The sequence below is a fragment of the Symphodus melops genome, assembly GCF_947650265.1.
Source record: "Symphodus melops genome assembly, chromosome: 11".
In the NCBI taxonomy this organism is placed as follows: Eukaryota; Metazoa; Chordata; class Actinopteri; order Labriformes; family Labridae; genus Symphodus; species Symphodus melops.
Window position 1 is genome coordinate 8270368 of NC_136701.1, and position 16479 is coordinate 8286846.

Here is a 16479-nt window from a genome sequence, read left to right on the forward strand (position 1 = left end):
GTTTTATTGTTTTTTTGTGCATTCTGCACTGGCGGACACAGATAGTAATAGTCCTGGAACTTGACTTTTCAACAAAAACTTGTGACCAACCTCTCAGTAAGTCAAGAAAGCAGATTCCTGGGAATTACTGTATCTGGTTGAAATGTTTGCCATCTCGTAATTCACTGCCATTGAATGAAAGCGTTATTTACAGTTTGTGCCTTGTCTTTAATGGATTTCACAGACAGTGTATGCTTTGGTTCATGTTGCTAAGTAACTATTTAATGCTTCCAAGGAATGGACATTTACGCTTTGCACAGCAAGAGCACATCTGCCAAGTCTTGTCAGGATGATTTATCCTGAAGCTCTTTAATGGTTCTCTTTTTTTTGTGCGAGTTTTTAAAGTGGTCTGACAAGAACAACAATGTTTCCCTGTAATTTTTCACTTTTGTGCTGGTTGTCCATTCTGGACAATAAGAGATGAGATCAGGTGTAGTCAGAACAAAAGAGTAGCAAGGCCACAATATGAACATTTTTAAAGTCCTCCTGAAAGTGACCCATTTGTATGTTGAATACAATATTTGTATATACATATACATTAAACTATTACAATCAGCACAATGATTTCAAATTGCCCATCAATTGTAAAAACATTCATTATTTAGACCTGCCAACGTTACATGTTTCATATAATATTGGATTATTCATTCTGGTGTGTAATGTAAGGGAGATAAGATGATTTCTTTTACTATTTACTATTACCATCATCATCAAGCTGAAATGAATTTCTTTCTAACACTAATGTTTGCTGTAATAGGCTTTCCAATCTGTGCACTGTACTAACTCTTAATTGACTCTCTTGTATTTCAATCTATAAACAATGTATTATTAATCATGAAACGTTTAATACTTTTATAGTAATTTATTGTATCAACATATGAAAATAATATGTGGAAAAAGGGCAGCGCTTGACCTTAAATCAGGCATAAAATATAAATTCTCACAAGTATGACAAAATTTAACATACTTTCATCACTTAAGCAAATGTATTACTTTTCTTCTCCACTTCAGACAAAAAAAAACCCTACAGTTGACGCAAAATTCTGTTTATTTGAATAAAAAAAACAATCCAAATGAAAAAGACCCTTCTGTGGCAAGTGTTTATGTTGCAGAAATATATAGAAAGCACAGGAGGCTAATCCTGATAAGTGTAATGTCAAATGGCATTAAAAATGTTAAATGACATTATAGCATAACATTTATACAGTTTTTAACCCTACTAAAATTCTACCTGTTTAAATACCATTAGCATGCAGTCTCATGTACGTTTCAGAAATAAAAGGTTATAGTGTGTTAGTTTAAAAAAAAAGTTAGTACAAATCCCAACTTGATAAGAAAACAGGTTTGGACTGTATGTAAAGTTCAGTGCAGCAAATTAAACAAATTCCTTTCCGGGTGTTGTTGACTTAGGCGGGGAATATTTTGCTCCATTGTAGTGGTTTCGTCCTGAAGGGCATTGACAGCAGAGAAGAGTCCCACCGACTAGCAGCAGTCCAGATGCTCCCCATCCCATGTACAAACAGGCACCCAGCTCCCTCCTCTGGGCATCCGGAACCATTGGGTTATAGAAGTCCTTTATGATGGTATTAGCAGGTAGAGACACAGTCACCAGACACAGAGCCCCACTCAGGATGAAGAAAACACCTGCAGAGATGGCCACTTTGGCTTTTGCAACTTTGTCTCCGACACATGTTGTGCATTTCCCTCCAACCACAGACATCAACAGGCCAAACAGAGAAAACAGGATGCCGATAACCACCATAGCTCGAGCAGCCTGGAGGTCTGGAGGCAGTGCCAGCAAGGAGTCATACACCTTGCATTGCATTTGTCCCGTGCTCTGCACCACACAGCTCATCCACAGACCTTCCCAGATGGTCTGAGCCACCACAATGTTGTTTCCAATGAAAGCAGACACCTTCCACATGGGCAGCATGCATATTAGTATATTTACAATCCAACCAAGCACGGCAAGCCCTACGCCCAGAATTTGCAGCCCTAAAGACACCATTTCTGTTTGCTCCTGCTACTTCTTGTGTTAAGTTCTTCACTGGGGCAGCCTCTCCAACCGTTTAAAGTTTTATACAACACACAGATGTCCTCAAGTACATCCCCCCCCCTCCTCAGCTAAGATAAAACCATCCATCATGCTGCCTTTGGGTTCAGAGTTTCTATCAAATAAAGACGCCCTCTGGTGCCCCAACAGAGCTCTGAGAGCCTAAAGAAGATGAAGCCATGGTGGTTCAGTTAATGCTCGACAGAGCAAATGCCTGATGCTGTAAGTTTCAACAATAAAATGTACATTTTTTGGGATATCAATAGTTGATTAAGCTGTTACAGGCTTCAAATTTTTTGAAAACCAAATGTGTCAATAATAAAAAACAAAACAAGTTGACCAGTGATATTAAAAGAGTTAGAAGATAAGCCAGGAGGAAAATGCAGAAACATTTATTTGGTGAGATTATTCATATGGTGAACACACAGGATAGCAGTAATGTATAAAATACTTACGCATTATAACTATAACAAATTAACTGCCAGCTATCTTTATGACATTATTTGCTGCAATAGGCACTTAGTGAAAATAAATATGCGAGCAGAAAAAAAAAAGAGATAGACGAAGATCATTCAAAGTCTCTCAATTTCATTACTTTTACAGGTCAAATAATAATCTTGATATGACGGTAAATTAATTATGAGGAGGAGGGTAAGTTTTGCGTATCGAAACGTCACTGCCTGCGACAAAATATGTTCTTACGTCACATATGCAACCTTTGTTTACATTTGGAAACAGTATTGACCATAGATATATATAAACACTAGATGATGCATGCAGGATTCTCCGATGTAGCTCCAGGCCGCAATTTTGGGTCAGGCAGCTGACGTGCTGCGCTCTATGGGAGCAGATGGAAGGTGAGTGATAAGCTTAAACAAGAATAGTGTTAACTCCATGAATTATTGACAAATTTACAGTTTCATTTATTACAAACTTCATTATAAGTCGGTATGACACATGATGTTTGTACATGTTGAAATTGCCTCTTTTGTTTTCGAAAAACGACTTAATTGTGAAACGTACTTGTGTCGTGCTTATTTGTGCAACTTATCAAGGCTGAGAATACAATCAAAATTAATTTATAGACTAATACAAAACCAATGACGTTTTTATACAACCTCATTGATGTCTGTCTGGCTGTTGTTGTATTTATTAGCTGTCTAACTGGCTTAGAGACCCCCGTGGGAGCACACTGTTACAGTTGACTCAGCTGACCTCAGACTTATATCTTTAATCTGTTGTCTACATGTTTCAGCTGGTCCTGAACAAAATACAACACAGTAAGTGTCTGGCTAAATTATCTACAGGTGTATGTGTGCATTGTTAGCTGTTATTTACATTTTATTATTGGAATTGCAATGTTTATTGTGTTTGTTTGTTTGTTTACTTTAGGGAGTCAGCAGGAGAACATGGACCATGACCAGAAACATGCTGATTGGTGTGGTTGGATACTGCAAAAAACTCAGCTAATGGATTGTACATTATTCAATATCTCTGTGAATTGTTTTCTATTTTGTTAAAGTTATTACAAACATGCTGTTCCTTCTCTATTCCACCCAGCGATACTGATCTTTATATCTAAAGTAAATACAGAGGCTATTATACGTCACTGTTATATTTAGTTATAATTACTAATGTAACATATCTGGGACAATTAAATGCTATAATGATTTAATATAAATGCCTTGTGTGTGTAGCCTTTGCTTTTTGCTGTTCAATATTTATGAAAGATCATGGTTAAAATAATGCATTGAGTATGTAGAAATATACATCTCTGCCCATACCGGTCAAGTTTAGGATATTAAGGTACGAGTGTTTCCCGGCCAAATATTTAACAGCTATGTATCTGACGTTTATAACAAATCAATCTGTTTGAAAATCGGTTGAAATGTTATCAAGTTATGTTTATTTAAATAGAACATACATCATTAACGTCGATGTACTGACCGGCCCAAGCTACCTGACCCAAGATGGTCGCCACGTTGCTACGTCGCTCCCCGTCAACGAATAGCGCGAGTGAGTCATCTCGTGTTTTTATATATCTTTGCTCACAACTGTTTTGGCTCTGTTTTTTGTCCAAGCGCATTTTTATGGCTTGTTTATACAAGCCCAGATACTGCTCCATGTTTAAGAAAATAGGCAAAGGACGACATTAAGGACGGTTATTTTTTATTTGTTTTGTGGAAGTGACGTCAAGAGACGGAAGCTTACTCTGATTTGTATGGATTTGGGGAACTACTGCCACCCAAAGGTCTGGCATGCATATTAAGGTGCTTAAAAACGCAGTTTCTGCGGTTACGTGCATAGATATATAAAACGGTGTTTTTAGATAGATATATAAAACGGTGTTTTTATATATCTATGGTTACGAGTGGATGAAGTTTTTTCTGAAAACGAGGTCGTGTGTACTTAAGTTTTTTTCTGGACGGAGGGGACAGGATATTCGTTTTTACAAAAAGACAACCTCTAAAAAGCAGAGCCAGCAGGTCAGCTGAGGCTCACTGACCAATTAGCACAGGTGAAATCACTCCGCTTGATTGCTGAACTGATACCAGAACATGAAATGAAGTGGCCTGTAGGAATTCACCAGGGAAATCTCATGTTCGTTTTCTCTATAAATAAAATTAATTGTAAATCATTATGAATTATGAATGGGTCTTAATAGAAGAACGAAAATACAATTGATTCATATGGAAATAAATTCAATGATTCTGCTGAAATTCTAACCTTGACATTTTTCTGTCATTTAGATATTTAAAACAAAAGTCACATGTGGACATATATCTGCAACGTGTATGTTTTTGAATCTTCTTTATTTACAACTTTTGATTTACAACATCTGTCAAAATTCCATCACTAAATCAAATGTTGACTTACACAACAAATCAACCATAATGTGAATAACACTTAATACAAACTTTTTGTTTTATGGCAGTGGCCATATGTGTTGCATTCCCACCACTGTCTGTGTTGTTCTCCATTTGATGACACAAACTTAATGACCACAGGTGTTTTCAGTTTAAACAATTATGAACAACCAATCAGGGGGAAGCACATCAACCATGTTGGTATAAAACTGCAGTTCAGAAACTAGGTAATATTACTTTGCAACAGCAATTAACTATTCACACAGCTGCTCTTAAACCTCTGACCATCATGGCATCTGCAGGCCTCCAGATTTTTGGTATCTTCCTGGCATCCATCGGTTTTCTGGGAGACATTGTCATCTGTGCCCTGCCCATGTGGAAGGTGTCTGCTTTTATCGGAAACAATATTGTGACGGCGCAGGTCTTCTGGGAGGGCCTGTGGATGAACTGTGTGAAGCAGAGCACTGGACAGATGCAGTGTAAGGTATACGATTCCCTCTTGGCTTTACCCCGTGATCTGCAGGCGGCCCGGGCCCTGGTGGTGATCTCTATTCTAATTGCCTTGATGGGACTCCTGTTTGCTGTTGCTGGGGGCAAGTGCACAAACTGCATTGACGATGAGGTTGCAAAGGGCAAGGTGGCCATTGTTGCGGGAGTGTTCTTCATCGTTGGTGGAATTCTGTGCCTGATCCCGGTTTCCTGGTCTGCTCATGTCGTCATCAGGGACTTCTACAACCCCATTATGAGCGATGCACAGAGGAGAGAGCTTGGCGCGGCACTGTTCATTGGCTGGGGAGCTGCAGGACTCCTGCTCATTGGAGGAGCACTTCTCTGCTGTTCTTGCCAGGAACGTAAGGATGACAGATACTCTATTAAATATTCTGCCCCTCGCTCAGCAGCCAGTGGTGGCGCCTATGTTTGAAAGCCAAGCTCATCATCACGTCGGCATTGTTTTCTTGCTCCAAGAAACTGGACTGAGAACTCTTAAAAGTTGCTTTCTTCAAATGTTTGTGTAATATTACTGCTTATTTTAATAAACCATTTTATTCATGACTTTAACCTTGCTTGTTTGGGTGCCTCTACTGTTTTCTACCCGTTAAATTTCTCCCAGAAAGTGTAACGCAGACTTTAATACATGATACAATTGATGCTTGGTGATTCTGTTCTCAAAAATCCTGTGCGACGCGGTAGAGAAGCTCAGGTGCTAAAAGTAGCATTAAGGATGGCTTAGTGCTGTTTAGTGTCACTTGTTCCATGACAGTCAGCCAACATGAGAATACCAGCTTTACAGTACAAAGGGGTTTCTACTTAAAACAATTTTTTTTTTTTTTTAAAAAGGCTTGGTTTTTACATGAGCCAGGTGTAAAACAAAACTGTCTGTGCTAGCGACTGAATTTCTCTTAGAAGTAATATATCCTCTTACTAAAAACTTTGGGTACATGGCTGCTAAATGCATTTACCAATGTGCATCAAACATAATTTTTAGACTCGGCCTCACCCAAATTTTAAACCAATATTTGCAGTGTGCATTTACAAGTGTTCAAAACAATTTACAAAATGCTAAAGTAATTTAAAACGTTTAACTTGAAATCCTTGTATCTTGTTTCATAAGCTTTATTCCTCTGACTATCTTATACATTTGATTTATTTTTCTTCCTGATTTTTGGCCAAAACCTCTAAAAAGCAGAGCCAGCAGGTCAGCTGAGGCTCACTGACCTAATTAGCACAGGTGAAATCACTCTGCTTGATTGCTATACTGATACCCGAACATGAAATAAAGTGGCCTGTAGGAATTCACCAGGGAAATCTCATGTTCATTTTCTCTATAAATAAAATTAAATGTAAATCATTATGAAGTGGTCATAATGGAAGAATGGGAATACAATTACTTAATATGGAAATAAGTATAGTGTAAATGCAACTTTTATCTCAAGACACTTTACAAAAAGCAGGTGAAGGACCTTACTCTTTGTTAACATTACAAAAGAGCACAGATTTTAAAAGGAGAGACATATTTCTCTGTTTGCAAAATGAATAAAGGATTATTTTATCTTTTTTCTCAGCCACAAGACTCAGCCACAACACATTTTTTATACAGGACTTCTTTTGTTGGCATCTATCTCCTCCCACCTTTTCATAGTGAGCAGGAATCAGGACGAGCAAGAAACCTGACCTGAAAAGTAGCAGAGTCCCCTCCCCGATGCTCTGCCTTCCCACAACTGCTCTGAAAACCAAAAACAACACAGAGCTCTGTTGTCAAAATGATCTCTGGCTCAGAGGGTGGATTTTTTTGTTTTTGACTTTGTGGCAAACTTGACCACCTGCCTTGGATTTTTATTTTTATTTTTTATCAAAATGCAGACTCAGCTCGTGGGTGTGTGTTTAGCAATCATCGGCTTTTTGGGCACCATCCTCATCTGTGGACTTCCTGCATGGAAGGTGACAGCCTTTATTGGTGCAAACATCGTCACTGCTCAGGTCTTCTGGGAGGGTTTATGGATGAACTGTGTGATCCAGAGCACGGGTCACTCTCAGTGTAAAGCCTACGACTCCATACTGGCATTACCACAGGAACTGCAGGCTTCCCGGGCTCTGATCTGCGTCTCCATAGCTGTCAGTGTGGTGGCCATTGGGCTGACTGTGGTTGGGGCCCGCTGCACAAACTTCTTTCGTGACAACTGGCCAACTAAGGGTCAGATTGGTCTCGCTGGGGGTGTTGTGTTTATAGTGGCAGGGCTGCTGTGCCTCATTCCTGTCAGTTGGTCGGCTCATAACATCATCACTGGTTTCTTCAACCCCCTGGCCGTTCAGGGGAGGAGGGGGGAGCTCGGGGCTTCAATATATGTGGGCTGGGCTTCTGGAGCTCTGCTCGTCATAGGAGGAGTGGTTTTGTGTAGCACCTACAGATGCTGAGGATACAGAGGAGAAAGGCCAGGATGTGTATAAAACTCAGACTGTGGTCAAAACATACAGTAATGTGTTAACTGTTGGACTGATCAAGACTCTTCTTGTCATTTTTGTTGAAAATGCACAAGTAATATTTTATAAATACATGATCTCTGTAAAAATAATTAAAAGGTACACTAAAATTGTACACTACCATTATGTTTAAGGTTTTGTTTTTCATGGAAATATTTTAAAACAAAGTCTTTTTAAGCTAATCATTGTATCATGACAACCATCTTGGTGTAGTGTTCAGTCTGTATCACACAAATGATGAAAGTTGATTTTGTTGATAACTTTTTCACAGCAGGTTTCTTTACATTTATTTTTACAAGTGACAATGACATATCAGCATATGGCAAAGTAATGAGCTTCATGAACATGTTTTTTTTAAATTATGTAATTATAATAGCAGTTCAATTGTTGAGAAGAAGAATGGAAATTACCTTTGAGTAACTGATCTTTAGATTTTGAATGGTTGTTTCTCTAAATTTAAACCCACAATAAATTCACCTTGTATACTTGAGTTTTTGTACAGAAGTTCTGTTTTCCTGTTTTTTATTTATTTTCAAACTGCAATTTTTTAAATGCATTTGCAAGTAACAGGAGCTGATCCATTCAGATGCTCTTTTCAATGTGTAAATAAACCTGAAAAACAAGACTTGTGTTTAGCTCAGAGTTATTTGAGCACTCTGTGTATTTACAGAAAGCTGATAAGATATCTAACCTACAGCACGTTTACATATCTCTGTTGATTTTTGCGTCATCTGACCACTTAACATAAGAGGAAAACCAAACAGATAACAACAGCAGCTTACTCTTTATTTTAACAGACACGAGACAAGAGAAATGTACAGTAACTCCGTCCTTTGTTTCCTGCCAAGACATATTTAAGAGTATACCTTGTTTTCCAGAGTGTCAGTGGATATTTTATTTCTCAACAACTCTGGAAGTATAAACGCACTGCATGTTTTTCAAATGGGGGGCAAGGGCACGCAGATTGGGGGCCTGGCTCTGGCACTGATCGGTGTTTTATCAGTGAGTGTGACATGTGGATTACCGATGTGGCGTGAGAGATCTTTTGTGGGAGCCAATATTGTGACTGCGCAATCAGTAAGTTTATGCATGTGACAGAGAAATAAACGTTATATACTGCATGCTATATTCCCATTGCTTACCAGGTTTTTTCCATTCCATGACACAAATAATTAGAGATTACAGATAATTACATTTCTATTATTTCTTGTTTTTTCTTTTTTTAATTCTATATAATTGTTTCCCTGAGGGGGAAATTGTGGTTTGCACTCTTATTTTTTAAGACATGCTTGTCACACACATAGGCCTGAATCAAATACATACACAAGTAGGACTTGTGGACATGCATTAATGAAGAGATTTCAGAGTAGGGCGGCCTCCCCCACTGTAAGCGCGGTCGAGGGCATCTTGGCAGTGCTCGAGAAGTGGTCTGGCACCTCTTCAGAAAACAGGTACCAGACCAACTTCAATTTTTTTTGTTCCGATCAGGACTTTATTCGGCGTCCGAACCCAAGTCCCTACAGACTGAGCTACTGCAGCCCCCAAACTCAAGTTTTACCCTTAAACTCACCATAATGCCCTCGTAAGATGCTCCATCACACAACATAACATCTCACATCATGACTCTCTCTCTCTGTTTCAGGTGTGGGATGGGCTGTGGATTCATTGTATCCTTCAGGCCACAGGTCAGATGCAGTGCAAGAGACACACTACCTCCATAACACTGACCTTAGACCTTGAGGCTGGACGTGCCCTCACACTCATCTCCATACTTGCCGGCTTCCTGGGCTTCATCATCACCCTCCTTGGAGGAGGCGTGGCCAACTGTAGCAGCGCTCCCCGTGACCCCTTGGAGCCAACGTACACCTACATGTCGTCGTCCTCTGCCTCCAGAAAGAAGGTTGTAAAGTTGTAGTCATGTTTCGTTTATCTTTCCAAGACGTATCTTTTTTTGGGGGGGGGGGGGGGGGGGGGTTGGCCTTTTATGCCTTATTTGACAGGACCCTGGATAGAGTATAGGACATTTGGAGGAAAGAGTGGAGAATGACGTACAGGTAAGGTACCACAGGCTGAGCTCTGCTTGGAGAACCACATATCTTATGGGCTTTGTTGGCTCCAAGGCGGCAGAGTGAGTAGGAACTAAATTTATTGTCACATAAGTACAAACATGACAAAGTTCACCTCAGTCATGCTACTACAATTTAAGTTTCATAAAATAAAATTCACTTGGCCTTGCAGATATTTAAAACAAGGATTTTTTGGCACACACTTTAAGAGCTGACAAGGTGCATGAAGTTGAAAGGCTTAGAAGAGGTCAAATAGCTTCAGCAACACTTGTAGTAAGAAGATCAAATTTATTTACAAATTAAAATAATGTGTTTCGGCTTGTGGCCTTCATCAGGGTCAGGAATGTGTCTGTCTAATTTGTTGACAAAATGTAATCTTCTCAGCACTTCCAGTGCAGCTGGAGCTATTTGACCTATAGATATTTAAAACGAGACAGTTAAATCTATTGGACAATAAACAATCAGTTCAATCAGTTCTTGATAGTAGATTAAGGCAAAGAAAGATGAACACATTTGTTAGCTTTTTACCTCAAAATGTTCTATTCGAATTGCTTTAAGGGTGGTTGATGATCGAAGACGTCTGTATTTATACTTAATTGTATATTTGGGTACCTTAGCAGCAGGGATAAGCTAATGTTTTGACATGGGAAATATCTGATGTATTTATTTATTTAATTGTTTTATGTATTGTCTATGCGACAATTTCCCCATATCTGAGACAAATTTCTCCCGACGGACAAATAAAGAAACCTTGACCTTGAAATAAAGTTACACTAACTTGGGTAGGTTACACGCTTAAAATACATTTGGGAGTGGTTAAATGCCACATATATCAGAACCAAATTAATGCTATTTTAAAGGAATCATTTAGAAATTTCTGTTTGATTGTGATTGTAAAATTCTAGATATTGCTATTTAGAAATGACACTTCCACAACTAAGTTCACCAGTAATGGTCTCAATCTTCTTTTTAGGGCAATGAACACAATTTTAGTAAAAACTCCACACAGAAGTACTGATTGTTAATAGGACAACTTTATGTTTACAGGCATGTCTTCTTGGTGGAGCCTTGTGCATCCTGTCAGGAATCCTGTGCTTGATTTCAGTCAGCTGGTCAGCTGCAGCAACTGTCTCAGTCTACAATGACCCGTTTGTGGCGGCGACCATGAAGAGAGAGGTGGGCTCCTCGGTCTACATTGGCTTTGCCTCATCTGTGTTGCTGCTGCTTAGTGGTATTCTGCTCTGCTGTGTCTGTTGGGAAAAGGAGAGATCCCCACCCTCCAACTACTCCTACATGCCGTACAACACCAACTCTCAATACAGTGACCCTTCATCCTACATGGCCATACTGAGGCCTGGTGTCATTAGACCAAACAGCTTTAGGATGTATGAACGTCCTGCACCAAGGGTGATGGAGCACGTAGCCCAAGTGCACAACAATGACTCCTTCAGGATAGCTCAGAGGGAGGCTGGGGTGTACAATGCTTAAGAAAAGAACTGGGCCACCAGAAAAGAAGCACAATCTGGTAGCCCACTTGAAATTATTCTTCTCTGTGCTTCCTTTCATTCAAGATTTGAGATGTTATGTTTGAATAAAAAATGTTTTTGGTATCTTGTACTCCGGCTTGACAAACACCCTGAGCTCTCTGAGGCTCCTTCTATAAAAAATTATGGAAGTATATCTCCAGTTATTGTTTTGATGACGTGACGCAAGACTGCCTGTTTCGGTCTCCGCTGTTATCCAATTGTGTTTTAAACATCAAACTAATATTTCTATAGTATGCAACTGTAACGCCACAAATCTTGCACTGAACATTCACTTCATCGTTCTGTCATCTGTTTTCTTGACTGACATATCGCAGGTGTAGCAGACAGATTTGTATTTGCATAGTAGGGGGCAAGTGTACCAACTTTGTGGATGATGAAAGGCAGAAGAGCAAAGTGGCCATTGCTTGTGGAACTGTCTTCATCATCGCATGTCTGTTGGTGTTCATTCCCATCTGCTGGTCCGCCAACACCATCATTTGTGATTTCCCACAACCCAATCCTGACCAACATTCAGAGGAGGGAGCTTGGGGCCTCACTTTTGGCTGGGGTGCAGCAGGGCTGCTGTTCCTGGGTGGGGGCCTCCTGTGCAGCTCTTGTCCCCCCAGAGATGAGAATGAGTATGTTGTGAAGTACTCTAAGGCTCGCTCTGAGGAGAGCAGCAAGGCCTAAGTTTAAATTTCATGGAACAGAAATGGGACAGTCTGGTTAGAGAGATGAGACAAAGAGTTTAGCCTCTGTTTGTGCCATGATGAATTTCACCATTTAGAATATGTGTTTGGTTAAGTGTAAGATAAGCATGTATTTTGCTCTCTAAAAACATCTTCACGTGTTTTCTGTAATATGTGATTTTTTAAAATTTCATTTGACTGGTTAGTTGTTTATGTATCGCCTAAAATCACCTGAACAGTTTTTAAAGGGATACTTCACCCATTTGCATGAAGTTGTGTATCATTAGAAACATGTTTCCAATGATACAAAGCTTCATTTAAATGGCTGAAGTATCCCTTTAAAGAAATAATGACATTCAAAGCGTATGTGTTGGCATCAGTATGAGACACATATATTTATATAAAATCAACTTTTAGTAGTTATATTTTTCTGAGCCACACAGTTTGCTTTTTTTTAACATTATATTGTTTATTATGTAAATGATTGAATTTACTAAACACTATGATTGTGCATGTGAGAGTATGTTGCTGCAAAGCCTCTTTCCATCTCTCCATTTGGCAGGTTTTATATGTTCAAGACATCTGTTTGAGATTTTGAAGATATTGACATGTCTTTGTGTTACCACACAAAACATTTTGTTTTTTACAAGTGCACCTGACTAACTTCTTACAAACTGGAAGAGTATGTGTGTTCTTCCTGCCAAAAAGTGGGCTAAATAAACAAAAAGCCCAATGATAAAAAAAAAGACATTTGTGTTGGAGTTCATGGTTGAAGTTCGAAATTAAGGCCATGGTCACCATTTCTTATAACACTGCTGTGGAATACTAAAAAAAACCCCAAATGAATAATAATTAACACAAATAAAGAATACTACACAGTGTCGCCATCATTTTAAAAATATTTTCAAAAACTTGTTTCCTTAAAGCTTTGATTATGAATCGAAACATGTATTCCCTTAAACTGGATATTTTGTTAAAAATCCACTTTTACAGTGTTTCTGAACATTTATTTGGTTAACCTGAGTCTCTATCGACCCACAAAATGGGGACTAAACCCATCCAGCCCTTTGTTTGTACAAAGCCCTATAACACAGACAAAAATTTCAAATGTTCTCAACTTGCGACATCAGAAGTTGGATTCTGGTAAAAAAATAAAAAATAAAATACATCCCCTCCCCTGGTATTCCACCCATAAACTCCCTGCCTGCATCAAAACATTAACACAGGGCCACTATTTGTATTCTTGCTACAAAGGAGTGATGTTTACTGGGAAAATTCAGGGGGGGTGCTCATTGCATTTAAAGAGAAAGCAGATTTATACAGGGTAACAAACCTCCTCTGGTGCTTTATTCATATATTTCAAAGCACAGCACTGATAAGCACTTAAGAACATTTAGACCACAGGTAGGACTGTGCAAGCGAGTGTATTCATGTGTTGTGTATGTGTCTGTGTGTATGTGTGTGTGTGTGTGTGTGTGTATGTGTGTGTGTGTGTGTGTGTGTGTGTGTGTGTGTGTGTGTGCTTACATATCTCTGTGTACATGTGTGTTTTAAAACAGGTTTTTCTGTGGAGAAGCCAGTGGAAGAATGAAACTGGTTTTTGGAGATTGTGTTTCACATCCTCCTTTGTTACAAGAATGCATGAATCATGCTCTCCCCTCCACTGACATGTACTTGCCACTTCCCTTTCTCTTTTTTTGTATTTGTTCAAAAAGATAAGAACAGAATAAAAAAATACTTTTTTGCAGCTCGTGATTATGCATCTTGTGATCAAATCTAATGTCCATTGAGACCTATCATGCTTCCTGCTTTATCCAAAGATCATTGTTTTAAACTCCTCTCTTGCGATGAAGACAATGAGGGACGGATTAGGTGATGTCACTGTTTCACAGAAACCTCTCTCTCTCTCTCTCTCTCTCTCTCTCTCTCTCTCTCTCTCTCTCTCTCTCTCTCTCTCTCTCTATCTCTCTCTCTCCCCTTTCTGTTTTTATTTTCGGACAACCTCCTACCCTTTGTTTTTCCCGCTAAAGAAGGTGTGGTGCATCTACTACTTGGCTACAGCACGAAGGCAGCCGCTCAGGTGACAAGGAGGAAAGAGCACTCTCAGGTAAAGAAACAAAGAGAGAAGACATAGGTGAGAGAAGTGGATGGGGGAGGAGAGGATAGGCATACAAAATAGGAGGGGGAGCAGAAGGAAAGTAGGCTGTAAACAAATGAACAGAGGATGAAGTGAGACACGCCTCATACTAGGTTAAAGCTGTCAGACAGCTGAAAATTTCAGATAGGACTCTGTTGCTGGAATATATACTCCAGAATATTGCATCTGTGGAAAGAAAAGGAAAGGTTCAAGCAACATGTAAAGATGAAGACGTGTGAAAACAGCGTTGAAAGACTGACAAACAAAAGCGAGACACTCCAAAAGAGAAGGAACTAGAGGTAAACGCTGAAGACATTCCACAGAAGAGACTACAACACTTTGTGAGTATACACTGAGCAGCATCATAGATCTTTCCTCCACCCCTCCATCATGGCCTCGATGGGGATCCAGATGCTGGCCAGCGCCCTTTGCCTCCTGGGTTGGGCTGGGGTCATCATCAGTTGCATCATGCCCATGTGGCGGGTCACAGCCTTTGTGGGCAGCACCATTGTCACCTCCCAGACCATCTGGGAGGGGATCTGGATGACCTGTGTGGTCCAGAGCACAGGGCAGATACAGTGTAAACCTTATGATTCGCTCCTTGCCCTAAGCGCAGACTTGCAGGCCGCCAGGGCTCTCACCATCTTGGCCATTGCGGTTGGAGGCATTGGCCTCATTCTGGCCTTTGTCGGGGGGAAATGCACTCGCTTTTTGGATGAAGAAGGAGGCGGGGTGAAGGGCAAGGTGGCCTTGGCAGCGGGTGCAGTGTTAATAGCCACAGGGCTGCTGTGTTTGATTCCCACCTCCTGGGCAGCTGGGGCAGTTGTGAGGAAGTTCTACAGTGCCTCTATAGATGCCCAGCGGAGGGAGATTGGAGCCAGTCTCTACATCGGCTGGGGAGCATCCATACTGCTTATCCTTGGAGGGGGTTTGTTCATAAGCTCAAATTGGCCTTTAAAAGCCCACAATGAAGATAAAAGCCCCTCGGTCCGCTATCTGGTGGTCCGGTCCTCCAATGGGTCAATCCCAACAGGTTCTCATCACAGCAGAGTACCTTCAGCAAAGGCTCAGCCTGTTGGAGCCTTGTTTCCGAGGTCTCAAAGCAACGAGGGAACATCCACAAAATCTCAGATGTTCACAAGGCCTCCCTGGGAAGATGACCCTGATCTAGAATCAAGGCAGCAGTCAGAAAGATCGTGGGCACCGTCAACAAAGTCCCAGATGAAGAGACCTGAGTTGACCAAATCTGAAATCAGTGAGGCTCCTTCTACAAAGTCTCAGCTGAAACAAGCAGAAATGGAACCTAATTTCTCAATCAAGAGTGACAATGAGGATACATCCTCAAATCCAGCAAAAACATACCTGTAATTCTTTAACATATTCATACAATGCATTTACAATAATACAATGTGAAATTTGACACATTAAGAGTTGTTTAGAAGTACAAGTTTGCTTATTTTCTGAGTGCTGACTGTGGACATGTAGTTCATGAAGTTGATTCAGAATTTAATTGCAGTACATCTCTTTACTCAAGCATGTTGTTTTGACCAATGGACTGAATGGACTTGAGTTTATAGGAAAAGGAAGAGGTTTGGACAACAGTCATTAACATGCAGAAGAATAACACTGAGACTGAACTAAAAACAAATACAACAACAAACTGAGTAAATGTGCAATGAAATATGCCTTTGTTGTCTACTTTTTATTTTTATTTTTATAAAAGCTTCCTTATTTGAGACTGGGATCAATGATTTACCCCAGTGTTCATATGCACTGAATGAGGATGAATCTCTAGCTTATTTGCTACTGCTAGACAAATAGCAACACCTGTGTGCATTTCTGATGTGCCCCTTTGAGATTCTCAGCAGCCTTGAAACATCTATTTGTGATAAAATGTTAAAAAAAAAAAAAAAATCTTATGCAGCTGCATTAGTACCAGATATCTCTGTAAATGTGTTGATTTTGGCTTTTCTCAGAACTATAAAATGTGATTCATGATGTTATATTATTAAAGAATATTTGAAATGTACTTGCCAACGAATTGCACTGTTTGATTGAACAACATATTGCCTGTTTCTGCGTATAAATGCATTAAAACCATTAACATATGACACATGAGCTGA

General features: G+C 39.8%; 5 protein-coding genes and 1 long non-coding RNA gene across 7 annotated transcripts; 5 read left to right on the plus strand and 1 right to left on the minus strand.

Moving 5' to 3' along the window:
- Positions 1-1145: 1145 nt before the first annotated feature.
- Positions 1146-2440, minus strand: LOC306831746 (claudin-4-like). The gene has a single exon (XM_079355967.1). The coding sequence runs from the start codon at positions 2045-2047 to the stop codon at positions 1415-1417; it is 633 nt and encodes a 210-aa protein (XP_079212093.1). The 5' UTR covers positions 2048-2440; the 3' UTR covers positions 1146-1414.
- Positions 2441-2667: 227 nt separating this feature from the next.
- On the plus strand, positions 2668-3620 carry LOC306831748. The gene is made up of 3 exons (XR_013780119.1): positions 2668-2949; positions 3249-3372; positions 3485-3620. It is a non-coding gene; the product is annotated as an uncharacterized lncRNA (long non-coding RNA).
- A 381-nt stretch (positions 3621-4001) lies between these two features.
- Positions 4002-11531, plus strand: LOC306831740 (claudin-4-like). 2 transcript variants are annotated; one of them, XM_079355960.1, is made up of 3 exons: positions 4002-4362; positions 9581-9838; positions 11052-11531. In XM_079355960.1, exons 1-3 carry the CDS (start codon positions 4351-4353, stop codon positions 11490-11492), a joined length of 711 nt encoding a protein of 236 aa, XP_079212086.1. In that variant the 5' UTR covers positions 4002-4350; the 3' UTR covers positions 11493-11531. The 2 variants fall into 2 exon arrangements, with proteins under 2 accessions (XP_079212086.1, XP_079212087.1); XM_079355961.1 differs by lacking the exon at positions 4002-4362 and adding an exon at positions 4428-4610.
- LOC306831745 (claudin-like protein ZF-A89) lies at positions 5177-5976 on the plus strand. Its single transcript, XM_079355966.1, has one exon. The coding sequence runs from the start codon at positions 5249-5251 to the stop codon at positions 5879-5881; it is 633 nt and encodes a 210-aa protein (XP_079212092.1). The 5' UTR covers positions 5177-5248; the 3' UTR covers positions 5882-5976.
- On the plus strand, positions 7234-8150 carry LOC306831747 (claudin-4-like). The gene has a single exon (XM_079355968.1). The coding sequence runs from the start codon at positions 7315-7317 to the stop codon at positions 7870-7872; it is 558 nt and encodes a 185-aa protein (XP_079212094.1). The 5' UTR covers positions 7234-7314; the 3' UTR covers positions 7873-8150.
- Positions 11532-14746: 3215 nt separating the features above from the next.
- On the plus strand, positions 14747-15724 carry LOC306831168 (claudin-4-like; the record flags this gene model as incomplete). Its single annotated transcript, XM_079355114.1, has 1 exon — positions 14747-15724. One exon carries the CDS (start codon positions 14747-14749, stop codon positions 15722-15724), a length of 978 nt encoding a protein of 325 aa, XP_079211240.1.
- Positions 15725-16479: the final 755 nt, after the last annotated feature.

Excerpts from the sequence above, each read along its gene's own strand:
- LOC306831746 (XM_079355967.1), bottom strand. The coding sequence starts at position 2,047 with ATGGTGTCTTTAGGGCTGCAAATTCTGGGCGTAGGGCTTGCCGTGCTT.
- LOC306831740 (XM_079355960.1), top strand. Across the intron at positions 9,839-11,051 it reads CCTCTGCCTCCAGAAAGAAG|GCATGTCTTCTTGGTGGAGC; the intron begins GTTGTAAAGTTG and ends TTATGTTTACAG.
- LOC306831745 (XM_079355966.1), top strand. The coding sequence starts at position 5,249 with ATGGCATCTGCAGGCCTCCAGATTTTTGGTATCTTCCTGGCATCCATC.
- LOC306831747 (XM_079355968.1), top strand. The coding sequence starts at position 7,315 with ATGCAGACTCAGCTCGTGGGTGTGTGTTTAGCAATCATCGGCTTTTTG.